This window comes from Euphorbia lathyris, chromosome 5 (genome assembly GCF_963576675.1).
Source record: "Euphorbia lathyris chromosome 5, ddEupLath1.1, whole genome shotgun sequence".
NCBI lineage: Eukaryota > Viridiplantae > Streptophyta > Magnoliopsida > Malpighiales > Euphorbiaceae > Euphorbia > Euphorbia lathyris.
In genome coordinates this window covers 32,791,916-32,813,971 of record NC_088914.1, presented here as the reverse complement: position 1 = coordinate 32,813,971, position 22,056 = coordinate 32,791,916, and the positions used below count along the sequence as shown (strand labels likewise).

Sequence of the window (22,056 nt, the reverse complement as noted above, 5' to 3'; positions counted from 1 at the left end):
TTTTGACGTTTAGTAGCTATATGGTAAATGAGTAAAATTTAATGGTCATAGTTATAATTGACCCCAAACATGATAAAACATTTGATATAAAAATTGGTGTCTACCAACACTATAGAAAGGATGGGAGTGTTCATAAAAAAAAGATGGAGTGGAAATGCGGAAAAAGGGGTGGGAATGTGGAAAACAAATAATAAACAATAAAAAATCACATAAAAACTAGTGTTTATATAAAGTTAGAATCCCAACCCTTGAAATAATATCAATGGTTGAGATAATATTAATAGGACCTCTCCTGTTTGACCTCAATGGGAGAGGATCCTGATCCTTACAGTACTATAAGGGGGCGTTTTGGTTCACATGGGGTAAGGGAAAATGAATGAAGAAAGGGAAACTAAAGGAAAGGAAATGAATAAGCATTGATTCCCCGATGTGTTTGGTTATGTTTAGGAAAGGGAATACAATTCCACCCCATTCCCTTTGTGGATGTTTGATTCAAATAGGGAATCAAAACTATTGTTTTTTTTAATAAAAAACTATTGTTTTTAACTTCATATATAATAAAAAAAAAATCCAACTCTTTTACTATAGTTTCCATAAAACGTAAAATAACTTCATATATAATCTCAAACAATCCAAAACGTCACTCACTTGCTACCCTTATTGATAATAACGTAAAGTTCATAAAAGTTAAATTTTAAACTTAACAAAGTTCATACAAATAAAAAAAAACAAAAACCAATAGTCTTCTAAGCATAATACTTCATCATCGGAAAGAGTTTAAGCATCTTCATTGTCCTTTTCACCAAGAAAATCTTTGACAAGCATGACTTTCAAAGCATCGGGACAATTAGAAAAAAGCAGGAGCTTGTTCGGATCTGCAATTAGAATTTGAGCCACTTTCAAAGCTTGTTTTTTAGTTATACATTCCAAAACAAGCAGCTCATCCAACACCTTTTCCCCTTTCTGAATTACATATTGCTCACGTTCATGAGCATATTGCTCACGTTCATCAGTACGGGTCATTACATTACCCATGGTTGAAAGATGTGCATTCATATCTTTCATAAAACTTTGTAAGCTTGCTAATTCGGAATTACCAGCACTAACTTTCTTCTTACATCCCTTATGCTTTGAAGTGTTCTCTCTTTTCATTTTCTTTGACGGATGGGAAGATTCCGCCATTTCACCAACATTATCACTAGCATTAGTATCTTCCTCATCACTTGAATCAAGCACAACTTGATTGGGTATAACAATTTTTTCCATATTGCCAACCGCATCAACAAAACCCTCAGCTGATTTGCCAGTGGCATAATCTTTGCCATAGATCTCCATCAAAATGTTCAAATGAGGAAAAGCTTTCCCATACAAATTCTTACAACTAGGATGACCCTAACAAATTAATAAATGTCAATTCAAATAATTAATCGCTTATAAAGAAACATTTGTCAACAAATACTTATAATGTTAATTAAAAAAATATAACTAATACAAAATAATCATACCTTGCAATACTCATCGTATACGTTCCTCTCTACAGAAATAGTGTGTTTTTCATCATCCCACTTGAAACCACTTGTATTTAGCATTTGAGCCATAGCTCTAAATTTGGCAACAAGTGTTTTGATCCTTAAGTCAATATGTGGTGAAGCTTTCAAACCACAATTAGGAAGGGTCTTTCCAATCATCTCTTCCAAGCGAATCATATATCCATTTCTGAACCCATTATCACACTTCCAATGTGGATCAGTAGACAATTCAGACAAAGCAGCTACAAGTGCATTATCTTCATCTGAACTCTAAAAACTTTTGTTCTTGCCTCTCCCACTTCCACTTGACATACTTTCATCCATCTAATTAAAATATACAAAATTAAATTAAAACACTAGTTCAAGTCCAAGTAAACACACTAGTTCAAGTCCAAGTATAACTAATACAATTCAAGTTAAAGAAAACATACTAATACAAGTCCAAATAAAAAGAACAAATACAGATAAAACAAGACAATAAAAGTTCAAATATAATAGGATATCACAAGTTCGACTTAATGATTTCTAGCTCTCTAGTTGCTGAACATGTTTTGAGCTAATGTATTTATGAAAGTTGTCTATGGATCAGATACATCAATGGAGGTTATGTATTCCTCCTCATCGTCTTCATCACCATCACTAACAACCTCTACAAACATTTCATTGTCATCAAATGAAGGCATGTATCTCTTGACCAAGTTATGTAGTAAAGCACATGCAAGTACAATGCGACCATGTGTTTCTAAACTAAACCAAGAAGGGCTTTTAAGTATTCCCCATGTGCCCTTGAGTAACCCGAAGCATCGTTCAATCACGTTTCTAGCCGATGCATGCCTTAAGTTGTAATACTCCTCAGCACTTTGAGGTTGACGCGGACCACTGGTCCACTCCCTAAGATGATAAAGATGTCCTCTATATGGTGCAAGGAATCCCTCTCTATTAGTATATCTACCATCGCATAAGTAATAACAACCTTTGCACATTAAAGAACTATTTATTATACACTCACTCATTTAAATTGGACTCAATGAAACATTTTTATCAAGTAAATTACCTTTTGGAACTTTTAAACCATTAGGTCTAGAGATAGCATCTCGAAGAATATGATCATCATGTGTCGATCCCTCCCAACTAGGTAAGACATATATAAATTCCATTTCAGGTGAGCACACTCCTAATACATTCATTGCTAGGTTACCTTTTCTCGTACGATATTTAGAACGATCCTCAGAAGGTACATTTACACTAATCATTGTACCATCAAGTGCACCTAAACAATTTTATAAAAAAAGAACTTTAGATCATGTAATGTTTATATTATTGTAATGCAATAAGTGTTAAATTGTTGTACCTTGAAATACTTCCACCTATCATCATTGCAATCCTCTGGTATTGGGGTAGGTTTCTTAAGCAATACAACATGTAGCTTCAAGATTGCCATTAAACAAGCATGAAATTGTCTACTAACCGTCTCACCACTTCTATAAAAAAAGTGCACCAACCATTCTATTCTTTTTATGGTGAGGTAGTGTGTATAAGAAGCCTGCAACAATCTCCTTTAAACACGTATTTCTTGTCTCACTCAAACCACCAATATCTCTAACCAATTCAAGAAGTGCACCAAATGTTCGCCGATTAATACGAAGAAAGTTTCTGCACAATGTGTCACTTTCTCTAATCATTCTATTTAAGTTGCGCAATCTCATTTTTCTTCTAGTTTGTTTATCTAGTCCTAGACGTTGACCATTATGTAATGTTTTTCTAACTGTGTACAACATCAAATGGACCGATACAATACAATTAATTAATGTAACGACATATCGAATAAACTCGTAAACTCTTCTCCTTCTCAAGGAATGAGCAATACGTGCCATTTCTGTACAATAAAACATCAATAAGACTTTCAATCAAATAATAAGGCTATTATAATATACAAAAAAACACATAACACTATCATGTATAGTTAGAAAAACACATAACAGTATCATGTTTAGTTACAAATAATCATGAAAACTACAGTTGAGGAAGTCCATTGATGAAAACTACAAAGGAATTGTTGTTAATAGAAGCTGCAAATTTGGTGTCATTTGTAGGTCCTTTACATGTCTGATTAATAGGGCAAGGGGTGGTTCCAAGTCCTACTGTCATATAAAATTTATGATCAACATTAGCAGGGAATTCAGAGTTCACCAATCTACGGTATCTGCTAGTGATATTGGCAGCGGTATTAGTATCATTTATAGGAGGAAGAAAAGGTGTGATAAAAGTAGTGTTTTTTGGTTTAAATGATGATTTAGTTTTGTATTCTAGAATTCTAGCAACTGTAGCGTTATCTATAGGACCTTGAGAATTAGAATAGGGTCTAGCTAACATAAAGAATTTGGCATTTGGGGAAATGGGTTTTGTTTTGAGTAAAACATTTCTTGTCTGGCCAGGTGAAATCAACAAAACTTGAGTTTCAAATGGAGAGTTCTTCTTTTTGTTATACATTTTTAAAAAAACAAAAAACAAAAATTCGAGTTTATATATTGATTACCGCTTTAATCATGCTAAACAGTCCCACACCAGGTCTTTTTTTCTGCTCAGCGGTTTTTTTTTGTTCTACCATGAATTTCTCTTTTACTTTTGGAGGAATCGAGCAAATAACGACAGAAAAAGAAAGCAACTGGTGTAATACGCGAAAGAGGCTAACTTACCGTGCCGGCGTGAGATGCGACCGGAGAAGGGAGAAGAGGCGACGGTTGGAGAAGGGAGAAGAGGCGGTCGAGAATAGAGTCCGATATTGGATGTTCGCAGATGCGTGTTTGAGCTGGGAAAGGGAATCCAATTCCCTGCTGGGCCTAAGGGAATGGGCTAAACTAAAGTGGGGTAAACCCATTATCTAAAATGGGTAGAGGGAATGAGTTTTTTTCCAAAACAAACAATAACAAAGGCCATTCCATTCCCATTCCCATTTCTAAAGACCCCGAACCAAACGCCTAAGTTTATTAAATGTTAACTTTCTTTTTTCTTCTTAGAAACGTCTGTCATGCTAAATGGTCACAGGCCTGTCACCGGGTTGAATTGAATTAAACCTTCCACCAGTTTTCCTTCTCTCTCGTACACTACGCAGCTACAGCTGAAGAAGCTACTTCACTTGTGCTTCGTTCTTTCTTCTCACTGCTGTCCCCTGCTCTTATTGACATTGTCCACTGAAAATGGCTTCGATCTCCGTATATTCTACGCTCTGCAATCCGTGTTACAACGACGTCGTTTCGTTTCCAAGTAGGCGTGCCTGTACCGTCACTTTCAAAACTAGCTTTTTTGGCTTTAAATTGCCCGGGAAACCGGTTTCATTGTCAAACTGCAACACCCCCCGATCCAAACCCGTTATCGCAGCTTCTACTTCTACTTCTACTCATACCTTCGATGTTGTGATTATCGGTGCCGGAATCATCGGTTTGACTATTGCAAGGCAGTTTCTGGTCAGCTCGAACTTATCCGTGGCCGTCGTTGACAAAGCCGTTCCTTGTTCTGGTGCTACTGGTGCAGGTAACCGATTACCAATCTTTCCCCAATATCTCATCTAGCTCCACTAGATAGTAAGAAATGCTGATTCTTCGCTCGTCATATGAGGTGGTTACAGGGCAGGGCTACATATGGATGGGGCACAAGTCACCGGAAAGTGATACATGGGACCTCACAATGCGGAGCCACGAACTGTGGTCTATGCTAGCAGAGAGCATCCGTGATCAAGGATTGAATCCATTAGAGGTCTTGGGATGGAAGAAGACCGGTATTTTTCAAATTATGCATGAGACTGATATTCGATGCTCACATTCATGTGAAAATTGAATTGCATTTATATAAGCTCTTTTGATAGCTTTTGTTGCTGATATTGTAATCTTCAGGAAGTTTGTTGGTGAGCAGAACGCCTGAAGAGTCAGAGGTGTTGAAAAGGAAGGTGAAGCAGCTCTCTCAAGCTGGATTGAAGGCAGAGTATTTGTCCAACCATGACTTGCGTTTGGAGGAACCTGCTGTGGAGGTTGGGGAAGGTGGTGGAGCTGCCTTTTTCCCAGATGATTGTCAATTGGATGCTCATCGTACGGTTGCATTTATTGAAAAGGTCATTTCTTGTGCAGCTATCTCAAGTGATGGGCAGGAATTTTCTTTTTGCTTTTTTTTCCCTTTCAATGTATCCTATTTATTTTCCAGTATCTGTTTGGCTAATTTGTAGGCAAATAGAAATTTTGCATCAAAAGGGAGATACATAGAGTTCTATCACGATCCAGTGACAAACTTATTGAGGTTTGTGCCACTCGTTTTTTATTGATTTGCATGCACAAGACCCCTAAAATGCTAATGCATAATATTCATATCTGAAGGTGTATTAAGTCTGAAGTTACTGTTCTTTTTTTTTTTCTTCTTCCAGATCTTCTATCAGTGGGGAGATCGAAGCTGTTCAGACTTCCAAAAATACCTTGTATAGTAAGAAGGCAATAGTGGTTGCTGCAGGTTGTTGGAGCGGGTCTTTGATGCGTGACCTATTTAAAGAATCTGCATTGGATGTACCTGTTAAGCCTAGAAAGGTTGGAATTACCAAGATTTCTTTGCATACTTCTTATCTTCTCTATTTCTCTCTTATACTTTTGGACGTAATTTACTACCTGAAATGTTTGCTTATGCATTGAGTTAACTTCAGGAAAAAAGTGAATTGCATTCACAGCTGAAACGTTGTTGTTGCTCTCCTCCAGCTCTAACTCATTTGCTTTTGATGTTTTCTCAAGAAACACTGCTTTTCAATAATGATTGTGCTTTATTAATGTTCTAATGTTTTTTGGGCTTTACTAAATAGACTGATAAAATTGTGAATGGCTGATCTGTTAAAAACCAAATAATGTTTTCACTTATTTGCTGAGCAGCATTAGTGTTTTTGCTTTAGTTTACTCGACGAAATCATTTTATTTTTATACATCTTCTGTTTATGACCTATGTTGCACTGAAACTCTTCTTCATTAGCGTGTCCATGTTCCGTGTCCATGTCCGTGTCCGCTTCCATTTCTTTTCGGTTTCCATTGCTGTTTCCTACCTTTTTTTTAGAAATAAAGTTTCCATTTCCATGCAACAGGTTATAACCATCAACATTTGTAATAATATCTCTTCTATATGACTGTAATTGGAAATTAATATGGTCAATGCCAAATATCTGCTTAGCTGTTTGTCTACATAATGGATCAAATTTGACCAGAAAGAGCATAATGGTTGTGGACTTTGCTGTTTTTCTAAATAATGGACCAAACTTGAATAGGAAGAGCATAGTAGTTCTGGACTTCATTAATGTTTACATTATGCCTCGAATTGTACTACCAATGATGTTTGATGTACCGGCCTGTGTCAGAAAGTGAGAATTTCATATACACATCCATCATATTTTCATCATCCTATGACTTTTTTGGTGAAGTAAATATAACTCCTAAACATGCCAATTTACGCTCTTATTGGCATCATCATTAGATGTGAAAGAATTATTACGACAAGAACACAACACAAATTAAGTAGGTTCTGGTTTCAGAGAGAGAACTAGTGTCAAATTCGGATCAAATTAATAACAACACGAGATGAATCGTGACCGAACATGACATAATTAAGTAGAATTACTATTTTACCATTAAAATTTTATTATTTTCTTGTAATATATTGAATATGCTATGTCAAAATGTAAAATTGTTAAGGGTATTTGGAAAAAAATATCTTTTTTCTTTGTGTACTTTGATTCAAAGTTGTTATGAAATTGTAGTTTATTGTGCAAATTATTGATTTGATGGTCTGGTATTTCCCTGTTTTGTTTCTTTGAAGTTATGCTGTTTTGCATATCTAATTTGTATGTTTATATTTTTGTTTAAAGATGATTGAACTTCTATGGAAATTATGTTTATTTGAGACTCCATATGTTTTTGGATCGGGTTAACAGGTTGGATTGTGTTAATAGGTGGAGTCGTGTAAACAGGTTAAGCATGTTATGTTTGTGTCAGTTTTTTTGACTTGCTGTGTTTGTGTCGACCCATTTGATACTAATCCAAAAGTCGACATGACACGACATGCTGTCAACATTTCTCCCTAATTAGTCATTCTTAATGAGTTAGATACTTATTTTTTTTTATAGCAGGAGCGTGGCTGTATATATGTCTCTAATAATCCTGGAAAGGAATTTTATTCATAAAGGACTAATTACCTTTTCGGATGATTTCATTCTTTTGATTTATTCTTGTACTTTTTGGTTTTTGTTCTTGTGATGCATCCACTTCAACTTGACCTACGTAATTTATGTCTTGAACCTGATCTTCTGACAGGGTCACTTGCTTGTGATTGAGAACTTTAGTTCTTTTAAATTGAATCATGGCCTGATGGAGGTGGGTTATGTTGATCATCAACAGCCAGAAGTGACCAATCCAGTATCAGGGCTGGTTGATAATAGGAAGACCCTTTCTGTTTCAATGACAGCCACTATGGATGCTCTGGGAAACCTTGTTCTTGGTAAAATAGTAAAAAAATTCTAATCCATGGCATATCGTTCTTTTAATGCTTTAATCTGTTAATTCCTACTTGCTTAGAAGAGTAAGCCCCGTGTGATATAATAACACTGCAGGTCCAAGTTCTACCATGTGATGTCAATTTTTGTTTTCTTTATTATTTTAAGTATGATATCAATATACATATTTTCAGCAAGTCTCTTCTTACCTTAATTTATTTTTTGGTCTCCCTCATATACCTTTTGTCCACAAGCATATGGTGACTATAATGATTTTTTATCGTTTCTAGAAGTGCTTGTGTCATCGTTTTCTTTTTTTCTTTAATCTTTTTAGGTAGCAGCCGAGAGTTTTCAGGATTTAGCACTGAAGTAGATGAATCAATTGTTGGCTGTATATGGAACCGTGCTGGAGAATTCTTTCCCAAGTTAAAAGAGCTTACCCTTGAAGATATTACTTTGAGCAGAAAGCTGAGAATAGGATTACGCCCATATAGTAAGTCCATTTGGAGTTCTAGAGTGGAAAACAAAAAACTTCCAAATCATTAGACTTTTTTGGATTTTTTTTTAATAACTAAATAACTAGATTCCTAGTACTAAGAGTGTGAATACTGAAATGTATACTTTGATCTGTCACCTTGTGCATTAATAATGTTATGCTGTTTCCAGTGCCTGATGGGAAGCCCGTGATTGGGTCTGTGCCTGATTTTTCAAATGTGATAATTGCAACTGGGCATGAAGGTGGAGGACTTTCTATGGTAATAGTTGCATACTTTGTGTTCTCTCTTACTAACATCAGTAGTTGGTCTGTCTGTCCAATCCTTTGTTTATGTATATTGAGCTTGTTAATCTGGGTACATTCTTCCATTGTTGAGCTAAAGAAAACCATAAGTGTGCATGTCGTTTCATCTTTAATCCAATGGAATTTCCTCATGTATTGCAATTGAAAAATCTCAGGTAAGAAGTTAATTAGTTTTCATCTGAATTTCAGGCTATGGGTACTGCTGAAATGGTTGCTGATATGGTGTTGGGCAATGCTGGTACTGTTAATTATGCACCATTTGTTGTTCAAGGTCGATGTTGTTGATGCAGCATGTCCCAGTCAAGAGAAACAGTGGAAAATACTGATTGATGTTGAACAGGCAGCTGATTCTTAGGGATCCTCAGGATCAAAGGGAGTGAAGTTTTGTTCCTATAGCAGCCGACTTATTTGGTATTTCTGTTTAAGGGTCTTTGCTTGATCTCTATCTTTGAAATTTGTGATGTAGATTATTTGTTCAAACATCTATCTTTTTTTACACTTCATGTACATATATGTTCTGGTTGTTTTCACTTCCTTCCCTTTCGGAAAAGGATATCACGAGATGGTTTAGTTTGGATACTTATTCTGTTAGATGTTCATAATTATCCATAGTGAATGAAAGCAATAAAAGTTTATCATCGTAAAAGAAAGATGAGGATAAAAAGAAAGAATATTCGGACAAGGATAAGCATGAGGCTAAATGAAAAGTGTATTTCCTTAAGGCCAAAGATCCATGACAGAGAAGGTGCTGGAAATGGGGAAATTCTTGATCAGAATCAGGTTGGGCCAAGGGAATCACAGGTTTACACCCGAAAGAGAAGGATTGATCAACAGGGCAAGGGTAGAGATGGAAATTAGTGAGGCAGTTTGTTATTCGTAGGGATATTAAGGGTTAGTTATTTATTTCTAACTGATGGGTTGGACACTGAGAGTCTCTTAGTATATTTGAGTATTGTGTTGTGGGGTGAAGGGTAGGCTGGATTTATGTATTTTCTGTTTCAGATAGCAGAGCTCTCTTGTAGACAGAGGGTTGCTCCCTATGGGGATTGAGTCCATTCAATCCATTTTTGCTTTCTTTTATGAAATAATATCATTCTATAATCTTCTCCATTCTTCTCTAATCCTGCATATTGGTCTCAATCTGTTATTTTCGTTGTATTTCTTATCAATCCAGAAGATAGATGATCTGTTTAAGCCATAAGCAAATGCAGTCTTATATATGCTTATTGGATAAGCGCAAGGCTACATGAATATTGTATTTCCTTAAAGCTAAAGGTCCACAAGCTACATGATATGTTTCCTCTAATCCATGAGCAAAGTACAGTCTCATCTGTAAGCAATTCTTCGTTGTTGTTGTTGCATTGCTCCCATTATTGCTTTTTTATTTTTATTTGTAAGCTCCTTAAATATAATGATGCTTAAAGATAGAAGATTCAAAACGTGGAACTTAAGATGGTTCAGAAGTTCTTTTATTTTTTTTCTTTCAAAACTTATATATAATTAAGATATCATATGGATATGCTGTTCGGGATCCCTTTTCCTGTTATGCCTTCTTTGGATCCAGTATTTGATGTATTTGGGTAGAGAAGTTCGTAAGGTATCTTGGTAGTGCCCCTTCTGTTCTTAAGATCAGGGTTTGAATTCCTCTCAGAGATTTTCTTCTCTATTTCTTTGAGAACTTCATTGAACTTCTCAAATTTCTGCTGAACTTCCTTATTGTCAGTCCACTCTAATGGCCTCTGTCCCAAGTATTCTTCGTCTGAGCTATGATGTGAGAGGACCATTGTCAATGCTATGCCAAGGGATGTCTGGAATCTTCCTGGCAACATGTTAAGATAGTATTTATCTGGATCTACTAGGAACTCACCGAATTCCTTTTCCCCTTCCTTTGGAATGAATTTTCGACATAGCATGGGACGATTAGGAAGGTAGCTGGCATATGCAAATTGCCCAAAGTTCACAGCAGCATGAAAGGCTGACGAGATCCATATGAGAGTTGTTAGAGTCTCTATTAGGTTGGAGATACTTGTCATTTCATACCACCATGTTTCGTTACATTTATCACCATGACCGACTTTTATAATCTCTGACCACCATTCTTGAATTTCTATGTCAGACTTGACAGTATCATTGTCTATGTAGAAAATAGAGCAAAATTCTGTAACCCATGTTCTAATGGCACACCATATTTCAAGTCCATCTGCACCATAGGGATAATCCTCAAAGAGGAGCTGAACCCCTGTGGGATTACCTGGGTCTTTAAGGGCCAGTCGTCTGAAAAAACACTTACATAAGGAAATATTAGAACTAAATAGTTGAATAAGCACGAAATCTTTCACCAAATTTATTTTTTGAAGCTTCTGAAAATGAATCATTCTTCCTTCATGTTAATGTCAATATATAGATATAGCATGACATGCTTATGTGTATTTGAAGTGCATCCCGTGGCATTATGTAAATGCTTGTTTTATGTCATGAGATCAATTAATTTTGCTTCAAATGTGGCTTTTGCTCTTCATAGAATGCAATCAAGAGGACACTATGCTTTAATGGATTTTGTTGTGGACTTGACTTAAACCTTTAACTTTCAACATTCAAGAATGGGGGTGTAAACTAATTTAGTAGGTTGTCTTGTGATGACCAACTGGTCTCTTGTGGATAGGACTGTAATTGAGCCGAGCCGAGCTTTGGCCTGCTCAGGCTTGGCTTATCAGAAAATTAACGAGCTCGAGTTCAACATTCTGTTCGTGAGCTTGTTAACGAGCTCGTTCACAAGCTTTGCTCACGAGCAGCTCGATAGCTCGATAATTCAGTTCATGAACTTCGCTCGCGAACAACTCATTAACTATGTTAATTAATTATATTGATTTCAAATTTTTTTAACACAAGAGTACATAGTTTTGAAACCTTAAAAACTAAATTTTACATAAAATTAGGTAGTTTTACATTTTGACCTTTATAGAAATATTATTATTGAAATAATAGTCGAACCAAGCTTGCTTACGAATGTGTTCATGAACATTACAATTGAGCTTGAGACGAAGCTCGGCTCGTTTATAAATCGAGCCGAACACGATCTAGCTTTTATCGAGCAACTCATGAGCGGCTCGGCTCACTTTTAGCCTTGTGGAGCCAATTAACCTAGGTTTGACAACCATTAAAAAAGTTTATTTGATCTCCCTGAATTCCACATTATGAACAGTTTCATAATGCATAATAACTTTATGTTAATGACGGAAGGAAATAGCAAGGATTGTATGGTTTACAAAAACTACCTTTTGAGAAGATCAGCAGGGAGAGCTTGTTCATCAAGTCTCCAGTCTTTATAAAGCTCAGATGACAACTCCATGGATGTTTCACCAGTGAACAATGCTTTTTCTAGAATTCCTCCTGAGTTAATAAGGAAACTCCGAGCCAGTGCATTTATATGCATAGTATCTTTGAAATGAGGATCTAATAGCCGGTAAATTGGGTGCATTACACTCAATTGTCTTCTAGTTGCAATAATGAATGGCTCGATTACTGCATGAGTGTACAACCTTAAAATGCAAACAGCATCCAGAGAACTGTATTCAGAACCATGTAACAAAGAGCATGTAACTTTTATTTGTTACTGATAACAGCAATTGGATTTAAATATTTTTGGAAGTTTCAATTAATAATCATTTAAAAACATGTAGGCTTACTAGCTGAATACCCTAAACAAAGGCAATTTAACCACGAGAAGCTTAGGAAATTTGGTAATTTTTTTTATTATAAGTAATTTATATTAAATTACTCACCAATGGCTGATCAGTTGATGGTAGGCTGAGTCGTTAGCTGCAACATGTGCTTTAGCAAGGTGCCAAAGAGCTGCTTCAGTGCCTTGATTTGCTGGTAGGAACACCTGGCTGTTATTGTTTTCTGTAAGGGATGCAGGCAAGCTTAGCTCTATTGCTAATGGCTTTAGTGTGGCGTTATTCCGCAAGAAAAATAGTGTTCTTGATGCATAAGCACATGTGCCTTTTTTGTTTATTCTGTCCAAAACTGGCATGAGGTAGTCATGGTGATCCAAAATGAATATCCTCCATTGTTCCATTGCCTGAGATATTTTGGAAGTATAAAAGAGATGTAATTAATGATAAAACATCTCACATTTTGAACTTTTGCATTTCGAATATGGAATAGCAAATTGATGATGCACATGCTAAGTGTGCAAGGGAGAGATCCAACGTGTCAAGGGCAAGAGTAGTTTGGGGTTGTGGGAGGGAGGCATTTTAACTGTGAGAAACCCAACTATTTCTTTGTGTGGGTAGTGAGCATAGAAGGCTCCAACATGCGTCTTAATTAGAAAATTGTGCAGTTACCCCAATATGAGGACTATCTGTCGTTGTTGTTGGTTCTGAAATTTAATTTCATATCCATGGGTATATTTCCTGCATGTGCTGAATAATTTACCAGGTTCTTTAAAGTTTTAGTATTTGTGTTCATTGCATGTAAATTATCTAGTCTGTGATTCCTAGTTAGAATGTGTGTGGTTAGAAGAAGCGATTTTATACCTCAATAACATTCAAGCCATCTAAGTTCTGCTCTATGTCTGATGCCCTTATAGCACTAACGCCATGTTTTCCTTCTGGTGGGAACTTCTGCAAGTTACATTAAGATTAAAAATAATTGGTTTGGACTTTCAGTATAACATGATATATTACATATTGTTGACATTATGAGATGGAATTAACTTATAGTAAGAATGCTTAACTGTAAGAATGTCATCTTAAAATGCTATGAACATATGCCCATATATCGCTTTGGAAATATTTTAGTTTGTCGTTTATATGTCATATTTCCAATGTAAATCTCAATTGGGCATGAATTTAGAGAAATTGACAAATCTAGGTAGACTATTGAGCATAATTTTTTTTGTTTGATGTATATTGTGTGTAGGATACGTGCATTGTGGTTAGGTTAACAGATTTGAGTAAGATCTACTAGCTCTGTTTTCATTCTAGGTTCATTTAGATGAATATATAATGCTGTTTTAAGCTGTCATAATAGTTGTAATGAGTCTATTGTGATAGTGGAAACCTGCAAACATTGAATTTGAGCTGGATTAATTCCTGCAATCATTTGACGTCCAAATTCATCGTCATCCTTCCAGGTGAATTCATTTTCTGAAGATTAATTTACAAAATGAATCTGTAAATGCTTCAACAAATAAATGCAGCATCCAGCACTTGTGCTTAATCATTACTGGAGCACTTTGGTAGGTGCATCACCTGTTATAATCTGAGGCAATGGGAATTCCTTTATGTTTGCTTTACTCGCATGCAAGATTTGTGTGAAAAGCTCATCCGGTACAATTTTCTTTAGTTTCTCCATGACCTTCCCATCAATGGCTTGACTTTTCTTGCCAGTTAACATGTCATGTATGTCATCAAATGACTTGAAAGTACTAGGATCTTGTTTGAGTAGGGATTTTGTCTCGGGAATAACAAAATGTACAGCTGCTTGGACTGAATTTGATATCAACTCTGAAAGCTTTTTGGGGCTAAACCGCTCGTCTGGAGGAACATATATATCAAGGTTGATTTTTTCTGGCCAGCTCTCAGTAGAAGAATCTATATTTAAATAATTGCAGAACAAAAAGTGAAAATCCTAAAATGGAAACATAGTAATGAAAAGAGGGGTGAAAAATATTTTGACCTCCCCAGAGGGAACTAATTGGTTCTGTTGGATACCAGTGCTGCAGGGAGGGCGACCTGTTCTTCCCCTACGAGGATATGGGTGTAATTCAGATCCACCCAGGATTGGTCTAGCATATTTTTGACCTTTATCTGGTGAACCAAGATCGTTGTAGAAATCATAATCATAGGTTCGATCCCATTCCTTCATCTCTCCTGTTCCATCTCCTCTCAAGCTTGTAAGTTCTGATTTCCTCAACTCCACCAAAGCAATAGGTGTTTGATTTGGCAGATAACTCTATCAATGCAGCACAGATTATTGTACTTAGTTGCATTTGCAGTTTATAGATATAAAATCTTAAAATTTATATGTAACTTACAGTGTTTGAGAAGAACAAGCGCTCTGATTTTGTCTTTTGGACTGGGTATACCCAAGACCTGCAGTTAAAATGGATGATTTGTTTGTCTAGAGCTTCAAGGGTTGCAGATTCAAGGTAGAATTCATGTTTATGTTGGTTTATCATAACAAATGCTCCTGGAGTTCCAAACTCTGGCTCAACATGGAGCTTTATTTTATATGTTATTGTTTTGGTTCCATTGTGTTTCTTGCTCTTTCCATGCTTGAGGTGGGCTTTCTCACTCAGTTTCCCTTTACCAGTTTCTATCAGAAATGAAGTAAAAACTCAGCACAAGTATGATGCTATTGGGATGAAATTTATTCTTTCATGCTCATAGATAGTTAGATACTCTTCTTAAAAGATTAGACAGTGTGGGATTACGAGTTATGCATAATATTAGTAGTCTTTATTTAATATCTACTCATGTAAATCTGATGGAATAATATAAAATGCATGCATCGATGATAGAGATTGTGTCTAGGATGGTAATTCAAGCAATTCTAATTAGACTAGGAAAGCACATGTAATATCCTAATTAGAATAGATCTCTCTAGGCTGTATATATATCTGTTATCCTAGATCTCTCTACCTGGCATGCTCGTTTGGGTCACGCGGCGCAGCCAGTTGTTAGCAAATTAGTTTCGGATAATATTATTGTAGCTTCGAACAATAAATCAAAATCATTATGTGATGCTTGTTGTTTAAGCAAAATTCATAAACTTCCATTTATCAAATCTACTTTTATTGCCACTCAGCCTTTACAGTTAATTTGTTATGATGTTTGGGGTCCTGCTAAAATTGCCTCTCATGATGGGTGTCGTTATTACGTTCTATTCTTTGATCATTATACAAAATATTCTTGGATTTACTTTCTCAAACGTAAGTCTGAGGTTTTTGATGTTTTTGTTCGTTTTCGTGCTGTTGTTGAAAAATATTTTGGTTTACCAATCAAAAATTTTTCAATCTGATTGGGGGGGCGAGTTCCAGGCCCTTACCAAATATTTGTCTACTGCTGGTATTGTGCAGCGTTCTTCTTGTCCTTACACCCCTGAACAAAACGGCTGTGCTGAACGTAAACATCGTCATATTGTTGAAACAGGATTGGCTTTGCTTAACCACGCTAAATTACCGCCTATTTTTTGGTCATATGCTTTTGACACTGCAGTCTACCTTATTAATCGTTTACCTTCCTCTGTAGTGAATTTTGCCATACCATATCATTTATTGTTTGGCTCTATGCCTGATTATTCGCAATTGCGTGTTTTTGGTTATTTATGTTATCCGTGGTTACGTCCTTATTCAACTCATAAACTGTCTCCTCGTTCTACTAAGTGTATTTTTTTGGGATATAGAAAACTTCACAAAGGTTATAGGTGTTTTGACCCAATATCTGGAAAATCGTATGTCTCACGTCATGTTTTGTTTGATGAACAGGAGTTTCCGTATTCGGGGTTAGTTCGATCACCGTGTTCTAGTATCCATGATCCATCACCGGCCATTTTACCCACTCCAACAGTTACGTTCCAGCTGCTTTCGAGTTCCTCAGACCCTGCTCCGTCAGCTCCTACCACTGTTTCTGCGCCTGTTTTGCCCACTGTACAGAACCCGGATTTTGGAACACCGGTTTCTGCTGTTTCTGCCCCTGCACAGAACCCGGTGATTCCAGAACCGGTTTCACCTGCAACGCCCAGAACTGTGTCGTCTGTTTCTGACTCTCAAGCTGGTTCTCCTATGATTTCGGTGGAGTCTAGTAATCAAGCCTCTGTCACATCTGATTCTACGACTCCATCAGCTTCTCCTTTAATCAATGCCTTACGTGATCCTGACAAGCGCCTGGTAACTCGTTCTCAGGTGGGGACTTTTAAACCTAAAATTCTACAAACGACTGTTACTCCTACAACCTTCCTACAAGCTTCCAAATCTCCTGAATGGCGAAATGCTATGGTTGAGGAATATAATGCATTAATTCAGAACGGAACGTGGGAGCTTGTTGACTTGCCTCAAGGGGCTAATCTGATTGACAGTCGCTGGATATTCAAGGAGAAGACTAAAGCTGATGGCACAATAGAAAGATATAAGGCGCGTTTAGTGGCCAGAGGTTTTAATCAACGCCCAGGTATTGACTATACCGAAACATTTAGTCCTGTCGTAAAACCTACTACTATCCGTCTTATTCTATCTATTGCTGTGTCCCTGGGATGGGAAACCTTGCAATTAGATGTCTCTAATGCTTTTCTGCATGGTGATTTACATGAGGATGTATATATGAGTCAACCTGCGGGTTTTGTTGATCCTTCATATCCTCTTCGTGTGTGTAAATTGAATAAGTCATTATATGGGTTGAAGCAATCTCCTCGGATGTGGCATGAAAAATTGACGTCCAAGCTTGTTCAATTTGGTTTCTTTGGTTCGAAGACTGACAGTTCCTTGTATTGTTACATTCATGGCTCGGTGCGTATTTACTGTCTTATCTATGTTGATGATTTGTTATTAACTGGGAATTCTCCTATTTTTCTTCAACGGCTGGTCACTTTTCTTGAGAGTCAATTTGCTATTCGTAATATGGGGTCCCTACATTATTTTCTGGGCATTGAAGTAAGTGTCCTCTCTGATGGATTGTTGTTGCATCAAAGCAAGTACTGTAAGGCAATTTTGAGTAAAGCGAACATGCTTGGGTCTAAACCCGTGGCCAGTCCTACTAATCCTGCCGAGAAATTGAAGTTGGGGGATGCGCCTCTCTTCGCTGATTCCACACTTTACCGAAGCATCGTTGGGAGTCTTCAATATTTGACGTTTACACGTCCTGATATTGCCTTTGCAGTTAACAAAGTTTCACAATTTATGCATCAACCTACGGAAACTCACTGGGGGGCGGTCAAGCGTATTCTGCGCTATTTGAATGGTACTTTGGAATTGGGGCTGCACATGAAGAAAGGTCCTCTTGGACACTTAACCTGTTTTTCCGATGCTGACTGGGACGGTGATCAAGATGGTCGCAAATCTACGACTGGTTATGCTGTGTTTCTCGACCCAAATCTCCTCTCTTGGACCTCGCGAAAGCAACGGACAGTTTCACGGTCATCTACCGAGGCCGAGTACAGGTCCTTAGCCACGGCTACTTCGGAGATCAGCTGGCTTCAAATGTTGATGAACGAAATCGGTTATCCTACGTCAAGTCCTCCTATTCTATGGTGTGACAACTTGAGTGCTGTTTATTTATCTGCCAATCCTGTGTTTCATCATACTACTAAATACTTGGAAATTGATTTTTACTTCGTTCGTGATCGGGTCCGTTCCAAGTCTTTGGTTGTGCGTTATATCTCCACGGAGGATCAAACCGCAGATGTTTTTACCAAGCCTTTGGCTCGTCGGCGATTTCAGTTTTTATGTGACAAGCTTACAGTTCGTGCTCGATCTGTACAGCTTGAGGGGGGGGGGGGGGGGGGGGGTGATAGAGATTGTGTCTAGGATGGTAATTCAAGCAATTCTAATTAGACTAGGAAAGCACATGTAATATCCTAATTAGAATAGATCTCTCTAGGCTGTATATATATCTGTTATCCTAGATCTTGTAAATCACGTTTTCAATAATATACAGAATCAGTATTCCTCCAATCTTACAATCGAAAGGTCAAATTTCGAGTGGCCAAAAGTTTGATAACGCACACCTTAAGAACTTATATTGTTGTTCCTACTGGAAGCATATAACTTCCTATGCATATTAGTGGAATCAAATTGCATAGGGTTGGTTTGAAGTTCCAAAGGAAGTAAAGATGAATCACGCTGTATATATGATATAGTTTTAAGCCTAATTGTAATATTTTTGTTAGAGCCAAGGTGAAAAAGACTTCAGTTTTTACCAACAGCTTTGCAGAGAAAAGTTAAATATTTGAGATTTGATGTAATTCAATATTAAACTTACTTGGGTCAACTGTTGTCCTGCTATAAACATGTATATATGCTGACTTTCCAGGTCCTGATTTCCCCTGACTTAGTTGAACAACAAATTTTCCTATGATAACATAGTTCTTATCAGAATGAGTATTCTTGCTGTGCATGGCTCCCATGCATGCATGCAAGGCGGAACACGGTTTATGTGATTCCATGTTAATTTAAGGATTATCCTGGAGAATTTTGTATGTGAATGGATAAATTCAGGTAAGTATGCGTGCCTTGGGTTGGTACAAAATGTGCAATTAAAAGATATATTCTTAACTTACTGATGTCAGCTATGCATCAGATCCATTGCTTGACTTGAAGGTTTTACTTGTATGGAACTTCTTTTGAGCAATTTATGATTTGTTTGAATTTGCAGGTGGATTTACCCCACTGAAAGAGAAAGTTGTTGAGTAGGTGCTTTATTCTTTTCTTGCTTCTGGATTAACTCTTGTAGCTGGGATGTTGTTTGCCTTCTTTTACTTTTTGTCACTATATATGTCCATTGAATTTGAAGGCTGAACTCCTTGTTTGTGCTGTGCTAATTATAAGCTGAGTATCAATTAAATACAGCAACGCATTCTGGGAAAGTCATATTGAATCCTTTTCTATTTGAATTAAATTTGAGTCAGAATCAGACTTGGCTTGTCACTTGTGTATTAAGGTCCCTTTTGATAAGATGTAATGTCCTTTGTAATGGAATGACTATTACATTGAAGACCCATTACCCTATTTGGTTGCACATTAAAGACACGTTACCATATTTAGTTGCAGATTAAAATTTTGTTGTATTGGAATGAGAAAACCATGAGTTAAATTTTTGTTCAATATATCTTGTAATCCCTATTATATAGAAAAATGACTTGAATTTTCGTTACATCCAAAACATGTAATTCTAATTCCTACTTTCAAAGCTCCGTCTAACATCTTATTTATTAAATCTCATATCTCAATTTAACCTCTTATTCTTGTCAAAAACGCAAAAAGTAGAAAAATATGAAAAATTGAAAACTAGAAAAAAGAAAAAAAGGGAAACCGGTAAAAATGAGAAAATAGAAAAACGGTGAAAAATGTTGAAAATGGATATTAAAAAAACGAGAAAAATGTAAAAAAATGTATGAAAAACAAAAAACTATACACTAATTTGTTGATTTCAGTTAATTTAATTATGTATTTGATTTCGAGCATTTTCCGTGTTTTTCACGGTTTCATATTTTTTTTTTGTTGATTTTAATTATGGAAATAAAATTTTATGATTACATTTAATTTAATTAGGAAAACATAAGTATTGTAATGGTAATTACATTCCATCTTTTTCTTTTTATTTGTCAACCAAACATGGTAATAGGATCACTATTCCATTCCATTACAACTTTGATTAGGTTACATTACATTGCGGTATACCAAACGAATCATAAGTATCTTAGACATAATTGATGTTTGAATTGTCCGATGTGACAATTAAATAATACTCAAACCAGTATTTTCAAAGATTCGGTAACACAAGGGTAAAATTGATCATCATTGGAAATGATATGGATAAATTTATATCATTTCATACGTTGGGGTCAAATTTATACTTATTCGAAAACGCCCTCTTCTTCCCATGCGGGTTGGGGTGACCCAAAGAAAGAAGAAATGGAATCACTGGAGAGCCGTCTGCAGTTCACACTTGGGCAAAGACGACTTACTTTGGAAGCGGAACATGAACCGATTTCCGCTATTCTGGATTATTCATTTGATTCTTATCAATAATTGATCAAAAATTTAATGTATCAAATTGAAAGATTTAGGCTTAATTAGTAATAATAGAAAAGATCAGGGGCCTGGGAATGTATTTTTCCTAATTATAATATAGTGAAAAGAAATCAACACCACAGTAGAATCCGCACAGAATAGAGTTACCGTAGATAAATTCTCGTTTCCAAACGACAAGCAATTAGCCCCAACTCTCGTCATTCTTCAGAGCCCTCAGAGATGGCTATTTCCACCCTCCAAAGACTCTCCTCCCAAATCAACCGCCTCCCTTCCCTTTCTCCTTTCACCAAATCTGTCGTTTTCCGATCATCCGCCACATCCTCTCGGCCTTCCGCGAAAGTCTCCGATAGAATTGTTAAACTCTTTGCCATCGATCTTGACGGTAAGAAACGGGAGATCCTGGGCCTCTCAGGTCACACTCTCCTCAAGGCTTTGACCAATTGTGGACTTATTGATCCTGCTTCCCATCGCCTCGAGGATATCGATGCTTGCTCTGCCGAGTGCGAGGTCAGCATCGCTCAGGAATGGCTTGCTAGGCTGCCCCCTAGATCTTATGATGAGGAATATGTTTTGAAAAGGAATTCAAGAGCTAGGGTTTTGAACAAGCACTCCAGATTGGGATGCCAGGTCGTCCTTACGCAGGAACTTCAAGGTATGGTTGTTGCTGTTCCTGAGCCAAAACCCTGGGATATTCCGTAAAACCATTGTGATTTTAGGGTCTTTTTTTTTGTTTTGCTTCGTCATGCTGTTTCAAATCAAATATTCAATAATGTGCCCTTGAAATGGATTTCTATTTTCTTGTTAATTTGGGATGTGTAAGAATGCCCCTGAATTGGGTATCCTGGAATTTTTCAATTTTATCCTTTTGTTTTACTTATTACGATATTTCTGCGAAAGAAAATTTTGTTGGTGGCTTTCGCAACTATGCATTCTGGTAGTGTTATATTTTTGGGCTTTGGTATGTTATGCTCTTTCATGAAAGAAGAAGCTATTAGAGAAGCAACTATTGGAGTTTGTTGTTGTAGATAACAATGGGTTTGATATGGAAAAGCTTGACAGGTAAGCTTATCTTTCATGAAAGAAGAAGCTATTAGAGAAGCAACTATTGGAGTTTGTTGTTGTAGATAACAATGGGTTTGATATGGAAAAGCTTGACAGGTAAGCTTAACACTGATCAAGCCACCGCATAAGATCTAAATGATAAAAAATATTATGGGTGACTCGTGGTTTGCTAATTGCTTAGTGTTGATTTATTTTGTATGTTTTATGAAATGAAACGCCCTTCATGATCGAGTTCGGATTATAGCACCACAAACTGATGTCCTTTTCCAGTTTGTACTTTGCTATTCAAATGAATAATTGATTTATTATGAAATTCTTCAAGGTTCATAGGAGTTTTTGCCAGGAAAATAACTTGTATCAAAACAAATGTTGGTGGTAGTTAAGGATTACGTTTGAGCAAATAGTG

General features: G+C 36.6%; 3 protein-coding genes across 3 annotated transcripts; 2 read left to right on the top strand and 1 right to left on the bottom strand.

Moving 5' to 3' along the window:
• Positions 1–4,594: 4,594 nt before the first annotated feature.
• On the top strand, positions 4,595–9,415 carry LOC136229482 (uncharacterized). The gene is made up of 9 exons (XM_066018316.1): positions 4,595–5,060; positions 5,155–5,304; positions 5,420–5,634; positions 5,746–5,816; positions 5,941–6,097; positions 7,859–8,042; positions 8,372–8,530; positions 8,704–8,792; positions 9,026–9,415. The coding sequence occupies exons 1-9, from the start codon at positions 4,727–4,729 to the stop codon at positions 9,119–9,121; spliced, it is 1,455 nt and encodes a 484-aa protein (XP_065874388.1). The 5' UTR covers positions 4,595–4,726; the 3' UTR covers positions 9,122–9,415.
• A 929-nt stretch (positions 9,416–10,344) lies between these two features.
• LOC136229481 (linoleate 9S-lipoxygenase-like) lies at positions 10,345–19,024 on the bottom strand. The gene is made up of 9 exons (XM_066018315.1): positions 18,817–19,024; positions 14,877–15,157; positions 14,554–14,794; positions 14,092–14,433; positions 13,901–13,986; positions 13,375–13,461; positions 12,619–12,917; positions 12,112–12,375; positions 10,345–11,110 (listed from the first exon to the last, which is right to left on the bottom strand). The coding sequence occupies exons 1-9, from the start codon at positions 18,998–19,000 to the stop codon at positions 10,345–10,347; spliced, it is 2,550 nt and encodes an 849-aa protein (XP_065874387.1). The 5' UTR covers positions 19,001–19,024.
• Positions 19,025–20,736: 1,712 nt separating this feature from the next.
• On the top strand, positions 20,737–21,510 carry LOC136231044 (uncharacterized). The gene has a single exon (XM_066020287.1). The coding sequence runs from the start codon at positions 20,808–20,810 to the stop codon at positions 21,285–21,287; it is 480 nt and encodes a 159-aa protein (XP_065876359.1). The 5' UTR covers positions 20,737–20,807; the 3' UTR covers positions 21,288–21,510.
• Positions 21,511–22,056: the final 546 nt, after the last annotated feature.

Coding starts and splice junctions, on each gene's coding strand:
- LOC136231044 (XM_066020287.1), top strand. CDS start 20,808: ATGGCTATTTCCACCCTCCAAAGACTCTCCTCCCAAATCAACCGCCTC.
- LOC136229482 (XM_066018316.1), top strand. CDS start 4,727: ATGGCTTCGATCTCCGTATATTCTACGCTCTGCAATCCGTGTTACAAC. Junction 5,061..5,154: donor TTCTGGTGCTACTGGTGCAG/GTAACCGATTAC, acceptor AGGTGGTTACAG/GGCAGGGCTACATATGGATG. Junction 5,817..5,940: donor CCAGTGACAAACTTATTGAG/GTTTGTGCCACT, acceptor TTCTTCTTCCAG/ATCTTCTATCAGTGGGGAGA.
- LOC136229481 (XM_066018315.1), bottom strand. CDS start 19,000: ATGGAATCACATAAACCGTGTTCCGCCTTGCATGCATGCATGGGAGCC. Junction 13,462..13,900: donor CTCAAATTCAATGTTTGCAG/GTTTCCACTATC, acceptor TGTAACTTGCAG/AAGTTCCCACCAGAAGGAAA. Junction 12,918..13,374: donor ATGGCTTGAATGTTATTGAG/GTATAAAATCGC, acceptor AAAATATCTCAG/GCAATGGAACAATGGAGGAT.